The following is a 20225-nucleotide window of genomic DNA, read 5'->3' on the forward strand; positions in this document are numbered from 1 at the left end:
TCCTCGTGTCATTATTTACAGATCTATCATAATCCCTTCATGTTGTCCCAGATCTTTATTAGTACCTCCCTCTTTTTCAGTGGCTGGCCAGTAAGTTCAATTTATATAGAGGATCCAAACCAACGGGCATGCCCAAAGGCCCAAGTTGATTACACTTCCTCCCGACAGAAATGGTCTATTTTATTTTAGACCGGAATATGGGCACTGCATATTCTGGCGCGGCCCATTAAGCCGTGCTTGTGTCATCCGGTGTCGTGTGGTGTAGATTTCTACACCACGGCACGTGGTTAAACAGCAGCATTCCTAGAACAGAGCAACATCTTTGTCTTTTAACTCCAGGGAGCAACTTGGCTCCGACCCAGGGAATTTCCCAAGTTATGGCAAGTGTTAGCGCTACCGTTCGTGTCTTTGCTATTGGAAGAGGACAAGAGAACGAACGAGCCTGCATCTTTTGCCGCATAGGGATCCAAACCATCTTCTGGCTTTTCCGTAGTTTTAAAAGGCCTTTCAAGTCATTTAAGAATGAATTAAAAAAAACCCACAAATAAAAAAAGCTTGAACTCCCCGCCATCCCTTAACTAATAGAAGACCCTAATTACTAGCCAATGGTTCACACCCGAGCAACAGGAGATTCCCAGCTATAGGCCGCATTCGATTTATTCACATTCGTAGTGATACCGTCATATGCAAAAAGCGGCTGCCAGGTACCGGAAAGAGAGCTATTTCAGGGCCTTTCAGAAGGCGTGTTGTACCAAACTGACCTGTATCTGAACTTTCATCATAGATTATGTGATGCCAAGCAAGGGAGTTGGCCGCATTTCTCACTCAAAGCATCACTATTTTGTCTCTCCAGTGTAGTTTTCCATATAGCTAGTTGCTATACAACTCTACGACCATTTTTCATCCCTGTGGTGCACAGGACACAAAAAAAGACTTCCTTTCTCAGACTTTACTCAAGAAAATGAACAGGTCCGGCAAATATCAACACCTCGATGGAAGACTACCAGAATTACAGCAACTAACCTGCCACCGTGCCACCCTTACAACAGGCGAGTCAGGGAACTGGGACTTGGGTTTTGATCCACACTCTGACGTTAAGTGCCCCAACTTTAATCCTCAACTTTATACCGACTTTCTTCAGAAAATCTTTATGCCCGGGGCGTCTGGGTGGCTCAGTCGGTTGAGCGTCTCTGGCTCAGGTCATGGCTTACGGTTTGGGAGTTCGAGCCCCGCGTCGGGCTCTGTGCCGACAGCTCGGAGCCTGGAGCCTGCTTCGGATCCTGTGTCTCCCTCTCTCTCTGCCCCTCCCCTGCTCATGCTGTCTCTCTGTCAAAAATAAACATTAAAAAAAAAAATGTTTTTAAAGAGTATCTTTATGCCTCTCGTGCTGTGACTACTTCTAAACATGAAAATAGTTCTCGTACATAAACTTGAAAACAAATCCTCCCAATTGCACAAAGGCTTTATGCTGAATTACCTAAAATTCCAAGCCCTAGGGATACTGCTGAACACTACACAGGACTCTGTTAGCTTCCTGATTGAACTTTTTCCTGTCAAGATCTGAAGCCAGTTAACACACCAAAACACTCGTTCCCATTCCCAGCATCTGACAAAACTCGTAGATGACATACCCACCAAGCTGCAAGTTTCCTTCAGGCAGAACCCACTTTTAATTGGATCCCTTACTAGCAACAGATGTCGACCGTGGCGGTGCCTCTGCTTCGGCAAGGATGCGCACGAAGTCAGGAGACGGGCTTGTTCCTCTTGACTTAAGAATTCCATGAAGTTTTACACAATCGAGGCGTCTCCGTGGACTTAGAAAATTGGTAAATTCAGCTTTATGATCACTATTGTGTTTTAACTGCTTCGGGTGCCTCGCTTTTGAAGAGCTACTATCTTGTTTAACCCAACATACTGAAAATAAATTTTTCCGCACCTAGATCTATAGCATCCTCTGAGAACACGCTCAATGTTTGACAAAACGTTTTATCATTAAGCTATTTGTAGTTATAAACCAAGTATTTTTAAAGGGAAGAACTTTGCCAGACCTTATACTTGTTTAAATGGTGTCGGCTGAGAGATACTATTGGAAAGATTAAAATATGTATATATAACAAAACCTTAAAATCTTAAGTGAAAGCCATTTAACTAATATTTAAAACCTCTGCAATTATTAGTTTATTAGTATCATCCAGGACTCAGATGTTCAGTATTCCTCCTGAAATTACATAAACAAATGCAAATGGAAAGAATCCAAGTCAAAATTATATAACAAAACAGCACTCCATCACAAAAGCGTGTAAAATTACAAGAACGCTATTTTAAAACACTGGCACTTTAAGAGAACGATAATCTCAAAAACCACAAAATTGCCAAATTGTTCCCTAAACTGCTAAGTAGATAAACATGACTCTAATGAATGAGTTTGGGTTTCGTAAAGAAAAATCAAATTCAAATCCGATAACTCCTACTGAAATACAAAGTTTTAAGCGTCTTCTTCCCTCAGGCCTGTTTGATTTATATAAAGGAGCAAACTACAATATAGGAAAATATACCGGATTTTCAGTGTGGCATACATTTTAGAAGTTGGCCCAATTAATTAAAAATACCTTTAATGGAGAGTCAAGTTTCCTAAGAAATCCGTATTTAGAGACATAGAAGACATTTACAGCCAGCACTTTTTTTTTTTAAATTTTTCCAGAGCCTTTGCTGGGACTAATGTCAACAAAAAATCTAATATGGCAGTCTTGTATTTTAAGCTCACGCTTTTGGGGATACATTCTCAGGTCTTCTTTAATGTGGGAACTGCAAATATAACTGCCATTACATGGTAATGGGAGTTAAAGAATGTAGAGTCCTCATGTAAAGATTAGAACATACTTTTTCTCTTAGTCCTTCAAGGACAGACTTTCAAAATGTTTGATTCGACTAATCCCATGCTGTGGTTACTCTTCACTTCGTAAATGTGACTGGGCTATGTGAAATCTGCCATCAACTGATCAAGATTGGAGTTTCAGTTATGGATGAAAACTGTCTCAATTCAACTTTTATTACCCTCATCATGAGTATGCAGGGTGTAGACAGAGCTTTTTAATCAGCTAACTATATGAAAAGATAAACACTGTAATAATCCATGTGATCCAAAATGGGCAAAAGCAAAAGACTAGCTTCCCCTCAAGAAGAAAAATTTCAGACCTATGAAAAGGACAACAATACTAATAAAAAAATTGTATTTACTTAGAAGCATTCAGAATGTCAACAAAACAGCTGCAACTTTTTTTTTTTTTTGCAATTACAGAGTGGTATTCAGTTAACAGAACAACAATTATTTCGTATAAGCTGCATCAGAGACAACTGAAGATGAAAAAACTACCATCCCCATATATAACTAATTTGTGCTGTGCACCAACAAGAACCTGCTTTAAATTTCCATGCCAATTTACAACCCCCATACTGTACCAGGCAAGGTTAGTGGCTATTGGAAATACCACCGGGACAGGGCTATCTAAAGACACATTCGGTAGTGTGTTAACTATACAAAAAAAGACACTGTACAGTTTAAAAACAAATCTTACACAGCCTTACATTTCAATTTTTTTCTTTAAAAGGAGTGAGTTGTGTACAGGGGGGTTAAATGCTTTATAGACAAGAAAAAAAAACTGCGCTAGAACCAACTTATTCATCATCATCATCTTCTTCTTCTTCTTCATCTTCTTCATCTTCCTCCTCTTCCTCATCCTCTTCATCTTCCTCGTCCTCCTCCTCTTCCTTCTTTTTCTTGCTTTTTTCAGCCTTGACGACTCCCTTTTTTGCCGCGTCAGGCTTTCCTTTAGCTCGGTATGCAGCAATATCCTTCCAAAATAAAGTCAAGAAAAAGTGGAAGGAAAGACAGGACAGTTAAGCAAGGGGAGAAGGGAAAGTAACTTACGAAAAATCAAGATCCCAGTTACGCGAAAATAACCACGTATCTGCACTCACCCCGATCCCATAAACGCCTAGGACGGAGGAATGCATATGAATGCACCCAGAGAACTGCAATTAATAACCCGTAACTCATGGAATGACATGGTCCAATATTTGCAATGTTGTGCGCCTCACTGAAGTACAATTAGGTACCACGTCCTAACTTTAGTTGATTAAAACTAGAATGTAGAGACTTTGATTAAAGGGTAGACACTGCCACCTTCTGAATGCAAAACAGCAATCTACAGGTTTCTATCAGACCCTAATCCAGAGAAGGAAATTTTGTCTTAAAAGAAAAAAAAAAGTAAATCTGCCAGTAAGCATGCAATTAAGAAACATCTAGAAATCAACATTTTTCCAGATGACTCAGTAAGCTAAAATTTAACTTGCTACTCCTATTCAAAGTATAGGAGATAAAGCTTTTTCTTTATCAACTTACTACACAGTTCAACATTGTAACTTTTTTGAAATTAATAAAGTTGGGATTTCTGTTATTGAAGGAAGGGAACACAAATACTTCAGGACAGGTTTATGAAGGACACGGTCTTCATTATCTTGCCCAGACTATTTTTATGTGTCTGACCATTTAAAAAAATCACTTGACTAAAAGTGACTACCAGTAAATTTAAATCAGAGAATAACAAAGCCAGCTTAAGTGTATGGAAGCTGTACCCAAGTAAAAAACAAAAACAAAAACAAAAACAAAAAAACAAAAACAACTGATCTGAACTTCTATACTCTCTGAAGGATGGAAAAGATTTCAGATTCAGCCAGCGGCACACGGAAAGGAGCTGAGAATCTGAAAACTGCATTACACCCCGAATTCTTAGAAATCCGCAAGAAAGTAGGAAATTGAGATGAGGTACCAAGTATAATCTAATGTCGGGCATACCCTTTCCTCATTACACCGAACAAATGCACACTTCTTACCTTTTCATATTTTTCCTTCAGCTTCGCAGCCTTCTTCTCATAAGGCTGCTTGTCATCTGCAGCGGTGTTATTCCACATCTCTCCCAGTTTCTTTGCAACATCACCAATGGATAGGCCAGGATGTTCTCCTTTGATTTTTGGGCGATACTCAGAACAAAACAAGAAAAAGGCCGAACTAAAAAGAGAAATTTAATTTTAAGTTTACTACGGAATGTGTGTTGTCCTGCTATATAAAAGCTGCTGCTGATTTCTATCAGGCACTGGACAGGGTGCAAATATTAAAATATGCTAAATACCTTTTACAACCAAACCTCCATTCACGGCTATCTGACTTAGGATGCTACTAGTTGAACATGTACTATTAATAAATGCAAGAGCTCCAAAAGCAATTCTGTGAAATTTTAAGTATTTCGGAGAGATGGTATTTCTCAAGAAACAAAACAAAGTTACATTTAGGAGACAGATTAAGTGAAGAAGGTCAATGTCTAATTCAAATGCTCCTCCCATTCAACAGGAATTCTACTTACAATATCCAAATAGACCAATGTAAGGCACTTACCAGCTAAGAAACTTTTGATTATACACTCCAAACCCACAAGGTGGCTTGCTAAATTTCTATCTGATTCTACCGCAAAACCCTCCTGGAAATAGGTAAGATACTCACGGAGGCCTCTTGGGTGCATTGGGATCCTTGAACTTCTTTTTTGTTTCCCCTTTAGGGGGGATATAAGTTTTCATTTCTCTTTCATAACGGGCCTTGTCCGCCTTTGCCATGTCTTCAAACTTTCCTTTCTCTTTAGCAGACATGGTCTACAAAAGAATCATTTGTAAACTGAAATCGGTAACCCAAATCCTACTAAACTGTCGCAAAAGTACTAACATGACTAAAACCGGCATCCTTTGCTATGTACTCACTCAGCAGCCTGTTCTAACATCCCTACTCACGTTATGCAAACGGCACCGAGGCTTTTTAAAGACCTTGATTTGGATTTAAGTTTTTAAAAATCCCTCAATTATGTTTTAAGCCCCCTTACCTTCCACCTCTCTGAGCACTTCTTAGAAAACTCTGAGAAGTTGACTGAAGCATCTGGGTGCTTCTTCTTGTGCTCCTCTCGGCAAGTTTGCACAAAGAATGCATATGATGACATTTTGCCTCTCGGCTTCTTAGGATCTCCTTTGCCCATGTTTAATTATTTTCTAAAAAGAGAGAAAAAGAAATGGTGGAGGTTAGCAATGAAATTATGGGATTCTATGAGCACTTGAATTTTGTGGGGAGTGAATGAAAACCAAAGTTGGGTTATTTAACACAGTAGTGGCATGAACCTCCGATAATATACCAAACAAGAAAATGGCAGGGATAGCTAATGCCTAGAAGAGGCTATGCCAAGCAAAAAGAAACACACACACACACACACACAAAACGGTCCTCCAGTGTGATCTCAAAAAAGTGTAGACACAATGGCATCCTCATACAGTATTCGTTACTCATCTGCGGGTATCCGCTCCGAATGAACACCTAGGCGGACATTTAAAAACTTTTTAAAGGCACAAAACCATTTTGTGATCCACAGAACCAGGGACCGCAAAACTGGCGCTGCCGGTTCGTGGATCGGCACCACGTCGGGCACAAAATAGGTGAGAGCCCGAGCGGGTCGGCGTCTCCAAATTACGGGCCTAAACCACCGTCTATCTCAAGTTTTCCCAACGAGGACTTTAAAAATACTCTCTGCACAAAACTTTGCCGGGAGGAGGGAGGAGGGAGGAGGAGAAAGCTCCAGCGCCGGGACCCAGGCTGGGGGGTTGGCGGTGGTATTTGTGCGGCTGCCACCGCGAGGCAGCCTCGTTTCCTATCGGTTTGGCCCCGAGATGTATTTCAGTTCTGACTAAACACGTCCGGTCTGAAGTTTCTTCGAGTAAACAAGGATGAGGGACAAAAGCCACTCCTGCTCGTGGCTCTGCCTGCCCCCCCCCCCACCAGGAGTGTTTTTTTTTTTTTTTTTTCAATCTGCGAAAGTCGGGGCGCCAAGCGAGACGGGCCCCGCACACCTTCCCGCCACTCGGCCCCCACCCCCAGAACTTCGGTGGCGGCGGGGCGGCCGAGGAGACGCGGGGCCGCGGCCGGGCCTCCGGGCCCGACCCGCCCGCGCCGGGGCCGCCACGTGCGCCCGCCCGCCCGCCGGCGCAGGCCCCGCAGGCCTCCCCCATTTTGTCAGGCTCGGCGGAGGGAGAAGCCCCGCTCGAAATGGGGGCTGGCTCCGCCCGCGGCCGCCGGGGCCGGCGCGCACGGAATGGCCGCTGCGCGTCTTCCCCGCCTGCGCCGCCGCCGCCGCCGCCGCGAGGGCGAGCGCGAGCGAGAATATGGCTCCTTCCCTTTGTGTGTGTGTGTGTGTGAGTGTGTGAGTGTGTGAGTGTGAGCGCAGGCGGGCGGGGTGCGCGCCGCGCTCTGGCGCACACACTCGGCCATTACAGCCCGGGGGGGGGAGGGGCGGGGGGCGCGCGGGCCCGGACCCTCCCCCCTCCCGGCCCGCGGGGGTGGGGGCCGCCCCGGGAGGCGCCCACCGGCCCGCCGCTCCCCGTCCCCCTCCGCGCGGGCCCGCGCGCCCCGGCCGCCCCCGCACGGAGAACGCGGGGCTGGGAAGAGAGGAAAAAAAAAGTTGCCTCGGAACTGCTGCGCCCAGCTCCCCCGCCCGCTCCCGCCCGCCTTGTTTTCTCTCCAGCCAGCAGCGCCGGGCCGAGTCAGCCATGTTCCAGCGAGCGCAGCGGCGCCGCTCCCCCCGCCGCCGAGCCGCCGCCGAGCCGCCGCCGCCGCCGCCGCCGCCCGGGCACAGGCCGGCGGGCCCGGCCCCGCGCCGCCGCCGCCCCCGGCCCACCGCGCCGCCTCGCCCGCAGCGCCCGCCCGCCCGCGCTCGCCGCCGGCGCCCGGCTCTCTGCGGCGGCCAATGCAGCCCGTGGAAGCGCCGCCGCCTGCCCGCCTGCCCGCCCGCCCGCCTGCCCTCCCGCCGCCGGCCCCGCCGCCCGCCGCCCCCCGCGCACGCCGGCCGCCCGAACATTCGGCCCGGGGGCCGAAAACACGTTAAAAAAATTTTTTTTAATTAAAAAAAATTTTTTTGCGCCAGTCAGCGCGGACGCCGCCGGGGGTGGAAACTCGCGGGGCTCGGGGTTCGCAGCGCCTCAGGCAGCCTGTGGGCCGGGGTTCCGGCGCGGGGCAGGGCTCCCGGCGCCCGAGAAGAGGCTCGCTCCGTGCGCAGTTCCCCCCACGGTCCCCCCTCATTTGCCTTTGTGTGGATCCTGACCCGCCGGCTCCCGGCCGCGGGGATCCGGCCACCGCGCGGGGTGGGGAGCTGCCGGAGGCGCTCTCCCCGCCGCGGCGCTGCCCCAGACTCACCCTCAGCGAGGCACAGAGTCGCCCAGTGCCCGTCTGGCTCTCACTTGCCCCGGCGCTGTCTCTATGGAGCTCAATGTACTGCAATGGCTGTGAGAGCGGGAGCCAGACGCAGCCTCCTCACTCTCTCCGCTCTGTAACATTACTCTCCAGCCAGCGCGGCTCCTATTGGCTACCGCCAACTCACGGGGCTCGCTCATTGGCCCGATACCTCCCATTGTCCTGACCAGAGCCCGTTTGCTATTGGCTGTCTCCGGGGACACGTCATCAAGGATTGAAACAGCGCGCAAATCTGAATGTGTGTGTATGCCGGGCAAAGAGGCTGAGGCGGGAGAGGCAGAGGCAGAGGCAGCAGCTGCTACGGGAAAGCAGAGCTCTATGGTGTATGTGTGCATGTGTCTAACCCAAGCCAGCCCCACACCGGAGCGGCCGCCGGGGCGGAAAGGGCCTGACTTTTCCACAAGTGTCTCCAACTCCTCAGGCAAAAGAGACACTCACAGGCCTCCCCCCCCCTTCTTACCCCAAACTCACTTCCAAAGCCACTGAGATAAGAGGCCCCAGAATTTTAACAGACCTTCAAAAGTGAGGGCGACGGTACGAGATCACGTCCCCTGAAAACTGGGGTGTCTGCTAATGCAGAGGGGTGAAGGCAGCCAAGATTCGAGCCCCTCAACAGCATATGGTTGCGTTACCCTCTAGATCTCGGGAAAGGCAGGGCTTTTCCTCTAACCAAGTGACACGATCCAGTCAGCCGGTTTTAAAATACCCCTTTTCTGGGCTCATAAGCCGGAACGACAAGCTTGCTGAGCAGCCGAAATCTTGACTCCCTGAACAGGCGTTCAGTTTCACTCTTTCTCTTGGTTTGATCGAGTTTCCCAGCATGTCTAGAACTTTTTATGTAAATACAAAGCACTGTCTTAACTTCCTGGAAATCAAATAATTATTCCATGTAATTAAAGCACAGCTCCCTCGTTCTGATACGGGGTACTCTAGCAGGAACCGTTCGTGAGGGCCTGCTAGAATTAGCAAATTCATTAGAGACCACATTTTTAACTGTTTGGCTGTTTTCTTTGACTTGGTGTGGATTACTGTTATAATCAAACGAATCCTTGTGATGCTATCTTTCCCTCCCATCACACCACTTAGTGCATCCATGTAACTGCTCTAGGATTACAGCAGTTGTAGGTGTATTGTTACCCGAGGATTAGATGCAGGCAGAGAGTGCGTATGCCCAAATCCACAGGCTGTGGTTTCTCTAACTCACCAAGCTGGCTGGTATTAACAGACATACTTATTACGTCTGTAAAGAAAATGTACTAGCTATAATGGCCAGTTCTGAAGGCTATACTTCTATGAGTCTTTTATGAAACTATTATCTATTCCTCCTTAGCCTATGCAGACCACACCCCTATTCGGTTATAACAGACTTCCCCTTTTTCACTCTCTAATGGAATGTTTATACACTTTTAAATCCAGCAGCCAATTCTTCCCAAATGTGATAGATCTAAGTTAAAACAAGTCATTTTCTTATGTTAATTTCATTTCTTATATCCACTCTAAGCATCCATAACCTAATGCGTTTGCTCCCATTTGTTAGGCTCTTTGAGAATAGGCTCCGATAACCTTTCCTGACCTATAGATAACCTTTTTAAAAAGGCTGGTCTCAGGGATTACAGTCCTGTGGAAAGGACAGTACATACAAATGCACGTGAAAATCAGCATACTATTAATATGTAAACTAGCATAACGTACATGCAATATTTAAAAAGCAAGCATCTAAAGGTAACTTTTATTTTGTTATTTTCACACATATTTACCCTTGTCTACTTTCTCTATGAATCACATTTTGCGCTCCATTCGAATCTACATATCTACCTCAATTCTGCTTTACCTTCTCGGGGCCTATATTACAAAATATTGATAAAAATTGTCTACATTTTAAACGGCGTCCATGATATCAAAATCTGACTATTATTTGAAGATAGCACTATCAGCATTTTTCAGGAGCAATGTTGGATTTGCCCTGTCCCAACGACACGACTTTTACCAGTTTTCTGTAATAGCTAACTCCTGCCAGGCTAAGTTCATGGTCACAGAACTGCAGGAAAGTATGGGCCCACACAGGTTTCTATTTCAGCAGGATGGTGCGGTGAGTAATAGGCACTAGATTTAAATAGAGACCTGGGTTCAAATCCCAGCTCTGCTACTTACCAGCTTTATAATCTTACGCAAGTTTTTTTTTTTTTTTTTTTTCCCTTCAGGTGTTTATTTAAATTCTAGTTAGTTAACACACAGGACACCATTGGTTTCAGGAGCAGAATTGAGTGACTCATCACATACATACAACACTCAGTGCTCATCATAATGAGTGTTTTAGGCAAGTTTTTTTAACCTCTTTGTTGCTTCTTCAATTCTCTCAGTATAACAGGGAGGTGGTCACAGGGTTGTTGGAAAGATTAAACTTTCCTTTCAAAGGTTTCAAATTGTGTCATGCACATCCCTTCAAACCCATGATTTAGAAAGCATCAAGTACAGTTAACTTGGAGTTTTTCTTTATTATTTTTAATTTTATGAGGGCAGTGGTTGCAAATATAATGAAGTCTTTTTATTTCAATCCTAGACTCAAACACTAATCTTCATCCATTCTAGTGAAGATGCCTTTATATATTCCCAAGTGTAACAGAGGCCAGGTCAGAGGAACATAAAAACCTCCACTTACAGGCACAACGTTTCTCATGTTTGTTTTTCCATTATATAGGGAGGGAAAGGCATAACAAGGAAAGAAGCTTTTCAAGAAACCCTACAACTTCTAGCTCTAATCCTGCAACCTTGATGTTCACTTACTCATGATGGTAGACCCCTTCCTTCCTCAACATGAATCACTGGCCAGAAACTGGCATACAGTTTACGTTAGAGTTCTTGGGTGTTTGATCTTAAATTACAAAGATACCTAATTCAAAAAGCCTGAATGCTCTCTCCCATACCTCATTTAGCTAACTGAACTGCAGATCTTCACTAATACAGTTTACACCCTTCCTGAAGCCTGCCTCAATCTCCTCTACAGGGTAGGCGATCCCATAATATTCTGTGCGTTATTTATCGTGTTCACAAGTGTGCTTATCCAGTTATGGGTCTTTTTGTCCTACTGCACTGCATCCCTTAAAGGCAGGGACCCTAGCTTATCTTTGTATCCCAAGCACCTACCAGGGTGCCTGGCATCTGGCAAGCACCAAATAAAGTCTGTTGAATAAATGAATTAACAGCTGAAAGAGTACTTACTGCAAATTATTGTTTTAATCTTCCTCTTCCATCTTTGGAGATAAGCATTGGGGTCTCTCTAAATCAGAAGGCAGGAAAATAGAGTAATAAGTAATAAGTAAATGTTAGGATACTAAAAGTGAGGATAGATGCCAACTGCATCATCATTTTTTGTTAAATGTTTATTTGTTTTTGAGAGGGAGAGAGAGTGCACGCAAGCAGGGGAGGGGCAGAGAGAGAGAGAGGGGCAGAGGATCCGAAGCGGGCTCTGCGCTGACAGCAGCTAGCCCGATGGGGGAATCGGAGCTCGAACTCATGAACCACAAGATCACGACCTGAGCCGAAGTGGGACGCTTCACTGAGTCACTCAGGTGCCCCCGCATCTCAGTTTTATAACTTAACATGGGGAAGATGGGACTGGGGGGCTGGAGGGGATCTCAAATTTAAACAAACACACACATTTTTAGCAGTTAACAGTTTCCAACTCGGCCAAGGTTATTCCTTGTTGGATACAGTGGACTATGGCAAGCCAAATAAGAATTTATCACAGAAAACTGCAAGAATGTCTGCCCAAAGGTTGCTTCCAACAGACATTTGAAACTTAACCCTAACGTAAAAAAATACAAAATGCAGACGGGGCTGTTAAGTCTTTGGCTGAAGGATATTAATTCCTCCCCCAATGCAGTGAGTCCTAAAGTCAAGCTATGTGAATTGTCCTGTTGTTTCGCTTCTCGACAAGGGCCAGGTTCTGAAAAGGAGTAGAAACAGTAAACCAAAATGTCGGATGAGGTCAACCATACTACGGATCGTACATACTTAAAAACCTTTTTTCTTCAAGGGTGCTTAAAACAAAGGAGAGAGGAAATCAGGAAAAGAAGAGCACAGGTTTGTGAAGTTTGGACTCCGAGCTAGGACACTGAGTTCCAAGTGCCCTCCTCCACCCCCCACCCCCACGCACATGGACTTCTGGTAGCCCCTCAGGCCTGTGCTCCGTTTCCCCCACTCTTACTTAGGACTAGTGAAACCTTATCTAATTCGAAAGGATGTTACGGGATAGGCACAAAGCAAGACCAGAGGCAGGGGGCTGAGAGGTGGTGTTACATTTGTCAGTGCGTGGAGAAGGCCAAGCTGGTCCTGAGTTGCTTAAGTATTTCTGCCCCAGCCAGAGTTTTCTGTCTGAATGTGGCTTGCAAGTAGGGAAAGGAGTGAGATCAGCTGCATTGATGGCGGAGGCAGAGCAAACAGTCCTGAAGCTAATTTATACCAATAATATCTCTAGAACTGGAATATTTCACTGGTGAATAAGGAAGAGATAGCACACCTTTTCTTAATAAGATGCCTGTTCTCTCGCCCAAGAATGGTACACACGAGGAGGGGAAAGCTTATCCGCAAAACTTTTTGTAAAACAATGATCTAAATTCTTTTTTAACGTTTATTTATTTATTTATTTATTTATTTTTTTGAGACAGAGACAGAGCAGGAACGGGGGAGGGTCAGAGAGAGAGGGAGACACAGGATCTGGAGCAGGCTCCAGGCTCCGAGCTGTCAGCACAGAGCCCGACACGGGGCTCGAACTCACGGACTGCGAGATCATGACCTGAGCCGAAGTTGGACGCCCAACCGACTGAGCCACCCAGGCGCCCCTCCCTGTAGAACAATGATCTAAATCCAACAAAGATCACTCTTTTAGGTCTCGATCTCACGAACCACACCCACAGCCCAAATTCAACTGCTGTACTGAAAGTGTCGCAAACCTTAGGAATCAATGTCTTAGCATACCTAGGACGGCTGTAAGCAAAAAGACAGACGACAGCAAGTGTGGGTGAGGATGTGGCGAAATTGGAACCGTCATAGACGGCTGGTGAGCATGTAACATAGTGCAGCTGCTTTGGAAAACAGTCTGACAGTCCCTCCGAAGGTTAAACATAGAATTACCATATGACCCAGCAATTCCCACTCCTAGGTATGTATCCAAGAGAAACAAAAACATGTCCACACGAAAACCTGCGCATGAATGTTCACGGCAGCCTCATCTGTAATCATCAAAACGCAGAAACGATCCAAATGCCCGTCAACTGTGGCGTGTATGAGTGATTAATGAAATGTGGTAGATCTATATGGCTGCATATTATCAGCCATAGAGGGGAATGAAGGACTGATGCATGCTGAACACGGATGAACCTTGGAAACATCAGTCTCAGTTAAAAAGGCCAGTGACCCAAGGCCACGTATTGTAGGACTCCATTCATATGAAATGTCCAGAATACAAACATTTATAAAGATGGACACTGGATCAGTGATAACCAGGGGTTGGGAGCTTGCAGGGGAAGGGAGTGACTGCTAATGGTGATGGGGCTGCTTTTAGGAGGACAAAAATGTTCTAAAACCGTTTATGGTAATGGTTGCATAACCCCGGGAATATACCAAAAACCATTGAAATGTATGGGAGTTATAGTTGCATAAAGCTATTTTTTTGAAGAAAGGAATAAATGTTTTTATGAGTGGTTTTGATTACCAAACATAGAAGGGGATGACAGAACACTACCCAACTTGCTAGTTTTGTCCAGAACTTTCCTGTTGCCCTGGTGTTTAACACCTCGTGAAAACGAGAACCGTGCTCTTCGTTAGGTGAAGATTTCATCTATGGTTGGAGTTACACGTTATATGCTTAAAGTGTATTTGTGCTACAAAATAATGTGAAGAGAGTACTGTCCAGGGGTACGTTGGGAAGTTTTTCTTTTCTTTTTTAAATGTTTATTTATTATTATTTTTTTTTAATTTTTTTTTTCAACGTTTTTTATTTATTTTTGGGACAGAGAGAGACAGAGCATGAGCAGGGGAGGGGCAGAGAGAGAGGGACACACAGAATCAGAAACAGGCTCCAGGCTCTGAGCCATCAGCCCAGAGCCTGACGCGGGGCTCGAACTCACGGGCCGCGAGATCGTGACCTGGCTGAAGTCGGACGCTTAACCGACTGTGCCACCCAGGCGCCCCAAATGTTTATTTTTGAGAGAGAGAGAGAGAGAGAGAGAGCACGAGTGGGGGAAGGGCAGAGAGAGAGACAGAATCCAAGGCAAGCTCCAGACTCTGAGCTCGTCTCTCTCAAAAATAACTCGTGCTCTGTCTCTCTCAAAAATCAACATTAAAAAAACATTTTTAGGGGCGCCTGGGTGGCGCAGTCGGTTAAGCGTCCGACTTCAGCCAGGTCACGATCTCGCGGTCCGTGAGTTCGAGCCCCGCATCAGGCTCTGGGCTGATGGCTCGGAGCCTGGAGCCTGTTTCCGATGCTGTGTTTCCCTCTCTCTCTGCCCCTCCCCCGTTCATGCTCTGTTTCTCTCTGTCCCAAAAATAAATTAAAAAAAAAAAGAAAAAAAAAGAAAAAAAAAAAAAACACAACATTTTTAAAACATCACGTTTTCCCACCTAAGCCTACCTCCTCATATCCTCATGGCAATCCTGACTTGCATTTACAGCCTTGGCTTTCAAGGTTTCTGGATAGGACCAATACAGTTTGTATATATTAACATTTGAGAAGAAGTTCCACGGAACAATACCTACCATTACTGTGACAGAGTCTGATTTTTCTCCTTAAAATCCTAAATTTACTTCGCAGCCCACCATCAGGCCCCTCGGTTTGCAAAATGCTGCATTAGGGCTGTAGTAAGCAAGCCCTGTTTCCCGACAAGGGTAGTAGCATCAGCCCTTAGTAACAAGTGTGGGTGCTGCAGGCTGACTGGACAGGACTGAAGAGACGGGCAGGCCGGGAGACATGCCCAGCACCCAGGTCCTGCAGCCAGAGTGCCTGCCGCAGCCCAGCAAGGGAGTTTAGGCACCAAGACTGTGGGACTGCCCCAAGACTCTGAAGACGGGAAAGGGGAGTGCTCTGCTCTGCCAGGGAGACCCAAGACAAAAACCAGTGCTCCAGGCCACAGGCCTCTGGGAAATGCAAAGAGGTTGACTGCCAGTCCCCAAGGCCTAGGAGGGCCATCCGGGCAGCCCCGGTAAATATCCTCACCGGAGCGAGATTCCCCACCTTGCACTTGCCGCGAACGAAAGCCAGAACTCGGAGTCCCCTCTGCCCATCAGGCACTGGACTGGCGGGGAAGTTGGCCTCATCTCCCAAAGTACCAGGCCTTTCTGTTTCCAAACACAGAGCACCCAGAATGCCTTGCGGGACTAAACAGAAGCTGATTGCAGGCCCATACCTGTTGCTCAGGAGGAGGTTAATAAAAAAAAAGAACAAAACCAGCAACACAACGATGTGTATACTTTTTCGGAAAGGTTGCCGTTGATCCTTGTTCTAAGGTTTTCCTTTGGCTTCCAAGAATGAGAATAAGGAAGTAGGAAGGAGACAGAACAACTTGCTATATCCTAACATAAGTGCTACCGGCAAATTGGTACCACATTTGGAAGCAGAACTCTGATTTGGAAACATTCATGGCATTTCACCAGCGGTTTTGCTCCTAGGAACTATTTAGAAAATAATCAGAAAGAAGTAAAAAGCACAAAAAGTTTGATGAAGAATACTAACTGTAGCATTATCTACAAGGTGGAAACGACCTACATTATCTAATAACAGGGGCTTGGTTAAATAAATTCTGGTCCATCCTTCCGACGGATTACCACGATGCAGCTACCAAACTGTTACGAATACTAAATTTAACGACACGTAAAAATATTCACAGTATCTTATCAAGGATCCCTGGTTTGAAAAAAAGCGTGTACGTAAATCCAAAACAGAATGGAAGGATATACCAAAAAAAAAAAATGTTAGTAGTGTTTATTACTGGCAAAAGGTTTTCTTCTTTACTCTTCAGTATTTCCTCAGTTTTCTACAATCAAGTTATATTACTTCTATAGTTAGAAATAAAAGCCCCTAGGGGTGCCTGGGTGGCTCAGTCGGTTGAGCGTCCGACTTCAGCTCAGGTCATGGTCTCACGGCTCGTGAGTTCGAGTCCCGCGTCGGGCTCTGTGCTGATGGCTCAGAGCCTGGAGCCTGCTTCGGATGCTGTGTCCCCCTCTCTCTGCCCCTAGCCCACTCACATTCTGTCTCTGTCTCCCTCAAAGATAAATAAACATTAAAAAAAAATAAACATTAAAAAAAATTTAAAAAAAGAAAAATTCAGACTTCATTACTCTAGAAACTCTTCCCTATGAGGAAATATACTATATATATATATATATATATATACTATATATACATAAATCATGCACATTTGTCATAGCCTTGAAGCAAAGGCATCTCCATTGTTATCAAAAGGTGACCATCCTGATAACACAAATCAGAATTAGGTAATTGTTGGAAAGAAAAGTATTAGCATCGACTTGAAACAACTTTTACCTCTCATCTCTACTGAGGTGTCTTCTTTAGTGGATACTCCTTCTTTCTCCATAATTCAGTCCCCAGTCGTCTTTTTGCTTCTTTGCTCTCTTAGAGACCTAGACAATCCACTCCACATTGACTCTTAACCTCCATCTCTATGTAAATAGCCCCGAACTTCCCTTTTAGCCCTGGTCTCTCTCCTGGACCCCACCACTTAAACTGACTTCTCAAGCTCACCTTCCTGCCTGCTCTCCAGAGGACGCCTCTTTCCGATTTCTCCATTCACTCCAACTTCCCATGCTGGCTCCTATTCTAGGAGTCTGTGATTCCCCCTTCTAGCTCTTTCCTCACATTAAATTCTATAATATCTATGTCACAATACTTTGAATCATTTCCTTTTTTCATTTTTATTGGCCCCAACTCTGGTTCTGGCACTTATTATTCTGTGGGTCACGACGGAGACGTTGGAACCAGACGCCCATAGGTTAAAAATCCTGGCCCTGGCACTAACTAGCTGTGTCACCTTGGGCCAAGTGAATTAACCTCTCTGAGCCCCAATTGCTCCTGTAAAATGGATCATACTCACCTTTTCAAAGGGGGGTTGTGAATTTAAACTAGCTCGTATACATAAGAGCTGAGCCTAGCATGTAAATTGCTTAGAACACTGTGGACGATCAACAGATGTTGGCTGTTTATTTTAGATTATTTTAAAAACTGGAATTATCAATGCTTTCCTAATGCATAAAACTCCATTGCTGAAAAAATTTCCATTTAATTACAACATTTTCTTCCAAACTAACTATACAGTCTTCCCCTGGCCTTCAGGGCCCTCCTAGTAAGGCACATTGCTCTCTGCTTTCCTTCCACTGCTCTATTTTCCAATCGACCTGGACCTTGTACTGTCCTACCTTTGAGCGTCTGGTCACGTTGTTTCTTCTGCTGGTAGTGTCCTTCCCCCACCTCTACGTAAAATCCAACCTGTCCTTTAAAAGCTTCCCAACCTTTTGTAACTCTGAACTTGGTGAGCTTTCTTTCATTTTTGAGCTCTGCCTTTCCAATGGTGCTCTAGTGCTGTGCATAGAACAATATATTATATATGTTGGAACCTATATAAGTATATTACATATCATCCTCTCTTCCTCATTTTTATTTCCCCAGCACTTTGTTCATCATGGGCACCCAATACATGTCAGCTGATGTAAAGGTGATGCCTGACTTTCTGTCCACACCTACCACGCTGTCGATGCTGAATTTTAAGAAAGGGCACCTAGGATTCCCTTCCCTTCAGAGATTAAATTACATTCTTGCATGTTGGCTTTAGGGACATGGAGCAAAATGTATTGTCATGTTGTCATTTTTGTTGGTCAAAATCAGTGGATATTGGCAACTTCACGTTCAATTTCTATTTAGGGTGGCCCCTATCCTGATGATTTGGGGCAGTGTTTTTATGAACTGCTGTTTTAACAGATTTTCTTTTCTGCTTTTTACGGTGTGAGGTGTTGCTTTAGTTTGTAAGGTCAAAAATAGATTCATATTTTCATTCATGTATCTTCTTAAAAATCTTTCAGGTCAAAATACCAGGTTTCTTTTTTTTTTTTTTTTTCTTTTTTTTTTTTTTTCAACGTTTATTTATTTTTGGGACAGAGAGAGACAGAGCATGAACGGGGGAGGGGCAGAGAGAGAGGGAGACACAGAATCGGAAACAGGCTCCAGGCTCCGAGCCATCAGCCCAGAGCCCGACGCGGGGCTCGAACTCCCGGACCGCGAGACCGTGACCTGGCTGAAGTCGGCCGCTTCACCGACTGCGCCACCCAGGCGCCCCGATACCAGGTTTCTAAATGGTTGCATTTGTGTGGCAACAAAGACGCTTTCTGAGGTTAACACACATTTTTTTCCTACATATTCCCAGATATCACAAGAGTTCATGAACTCCTCAAAAGCGTTATCATTGTTCCTGTGTAGAACATTTACTTTGACACCAAAGCGTGTGTTCGCTGAATTCAAGGGGTTCTCTCTAGGTCTTAGATTTGGAGGGAAACAACCCAACCGGTTATATTTGCATGAAGGTACTCCAGATTTAACAGCAGCAGTGGCTTCGCTGGGTGAAGCTGGTGTGGGAGAAAGAGGGAAGCTGACCGAGTCCCACTTGCAAGGTCCCAGGAAGGACCCAGTCTCCAGTATATTTTGGTCACTCCCACCATTGGTGCGTTCCTAAGTACCGTCACTTTCCCCTCCCTCCTCCCTCTCCCTCCACCCCCCTTCCTGCCTTCTCTCCTCCCCCACCCTGCTTCTCTCCCAACAATGGTTGCTGCTTCACAAACACAGTGCTTAAAGCACCTAGTTCCTGGGATTTATACTTGCCAAGTGGCTTTGGGGAACAAGCTTTTCTCAAGCCCAGGCATCAAAAGGCACTTATTCCAACACTTCAGGGAAAAATAGTAACTAAGGAAATTAATAATCTCATCCTCGGCAGAAGAATAGATTTTTGAGAGGCTACAGTCTCTTTTAAAAGAGGTGTAATAGTAGTCTCTTCAATCTTTTTCCTGTTGTGTTTTCTTACCTTACCTGAAGAAATGAAACCTTTCTGCAGGTAGAAACCGTATCCTGACCTAAGTGGTATATACCTAAGTGATGACAAGCTGTCATCATAGGCTATATATTTACTAACGACAGAAGACTCAAAAAACATTTTCTGGAGCTATTCAATTTCTTCAATGGCTGACACTGAACTTCGTATCTTTCCCAAAGGGTTTTTTTTTTTTTTAAATTATTACTATTAATGGAGCAAAATAGTACAAATGAGATTAGAAGAGGAACTTCTAGAACAACAGAAGCAAAGAATGCCAAGAAGGGCAAGGGGAAGGCTGCAGAAGTAGAAGCCAGTGCCAAAGAGCGTTCCACTCAAAAATGTTCCCTAAATCTATCCAAATCTAAGAAAGGTGGCCTGAGGGAGGGAGTCCTGTGAGCCCTAAATGCAAGGGTTAGATGCTATCTACCTCCAGGAAAGGTAATAAGAAAGAATTTACATGCATGTCTCTAAAAGCTGAACGATTTGGAGCAGACTCAAGGCAGAAGACCTGCATTTTTCTGAAGTGAGATGCCAATCGCATTACGGCTTCACACTGTAAGTTTCCAGGACAAAGAGTGGGGGGGGTCAAAGTCAGTCTCTGAAGGAAATGGGAACTGTCCATCCCATTAGCCTGATAGTCCAGCCCAACCCAAGTATTCTTAGTCTCAAGAGACTAAGACGCACGACTGTCACAAGCCACAGGTTCACACGCAGTGGAGAAAGAACTGACGTCAGCCACGTGATGGAACTCTTTCAGGCGGAACTTCCACTCGGAAAAGTTCCTAAATTGAATTTGGATC

The 20225-nt window shown here is 45.1% G+C and overlaps 1 protein-coding gene across 5 annotated transcripts in view; it reads right to left on the reverse strand.

Annotated features, from left to right (window-relative positions):
- Positions 1-2154: 2154 nt before the first annotated feature.
- Positions 2155-20225, reverse strand: part of HMGB1 (high mobility group box 1) — a 134387-nt gene continuing 116316 nt past the window's right edge. For 2 of the 5 annotated variants that reach the window (XM_043576171.1, XM_043576180.1), the window contains 5 exons: positions 11555-11612; positions 5928-6090; positions 5558-5703; positions 4894-5068; positions 2155-3852 (listed from right to left, as the gene is read on the reverse strand). In XM_043576171.1, the coding sequence (XP_043432106.1) occupies positions 3676-3852; positions 4894-5068; positions 5558-5703; positions 5928-6077 (648 nt within the window). In that variant the 5' untranslated portion in view covers positions 6078-6090; positions 11555-11612 and the 3' untranslated portion in view covers positions 2155-3675. Of the gene's footprint in view, positions 3853-4893; positions 5069-5557; positions 5704-5927; positions 6091-8278; positions 8441-11554; positions 11613-20225 lie in introns of those variants that run through there. The other 3 variants (XM_043576197.1, XM_043576190.1, XM_043576160.1) reach the window with 2 other exon arrangements.

Source organism: Prionailurus bengalensis, chromosome A1, assembly GCF_016509475.1.
Source record: "Prionailurus bengalensis isolate Pbe53 chromosome A1, Fcat_Pben_1.1_paternal_pri, whole genome shotgun sequence".
In the NCBI taxonomy this organism is placed as follows: Eukaryota; Metazoa; Chordata; class Mammalia; order Carnivora; family Felidae; genus Prionailurus; species Prionailurus bengalensis.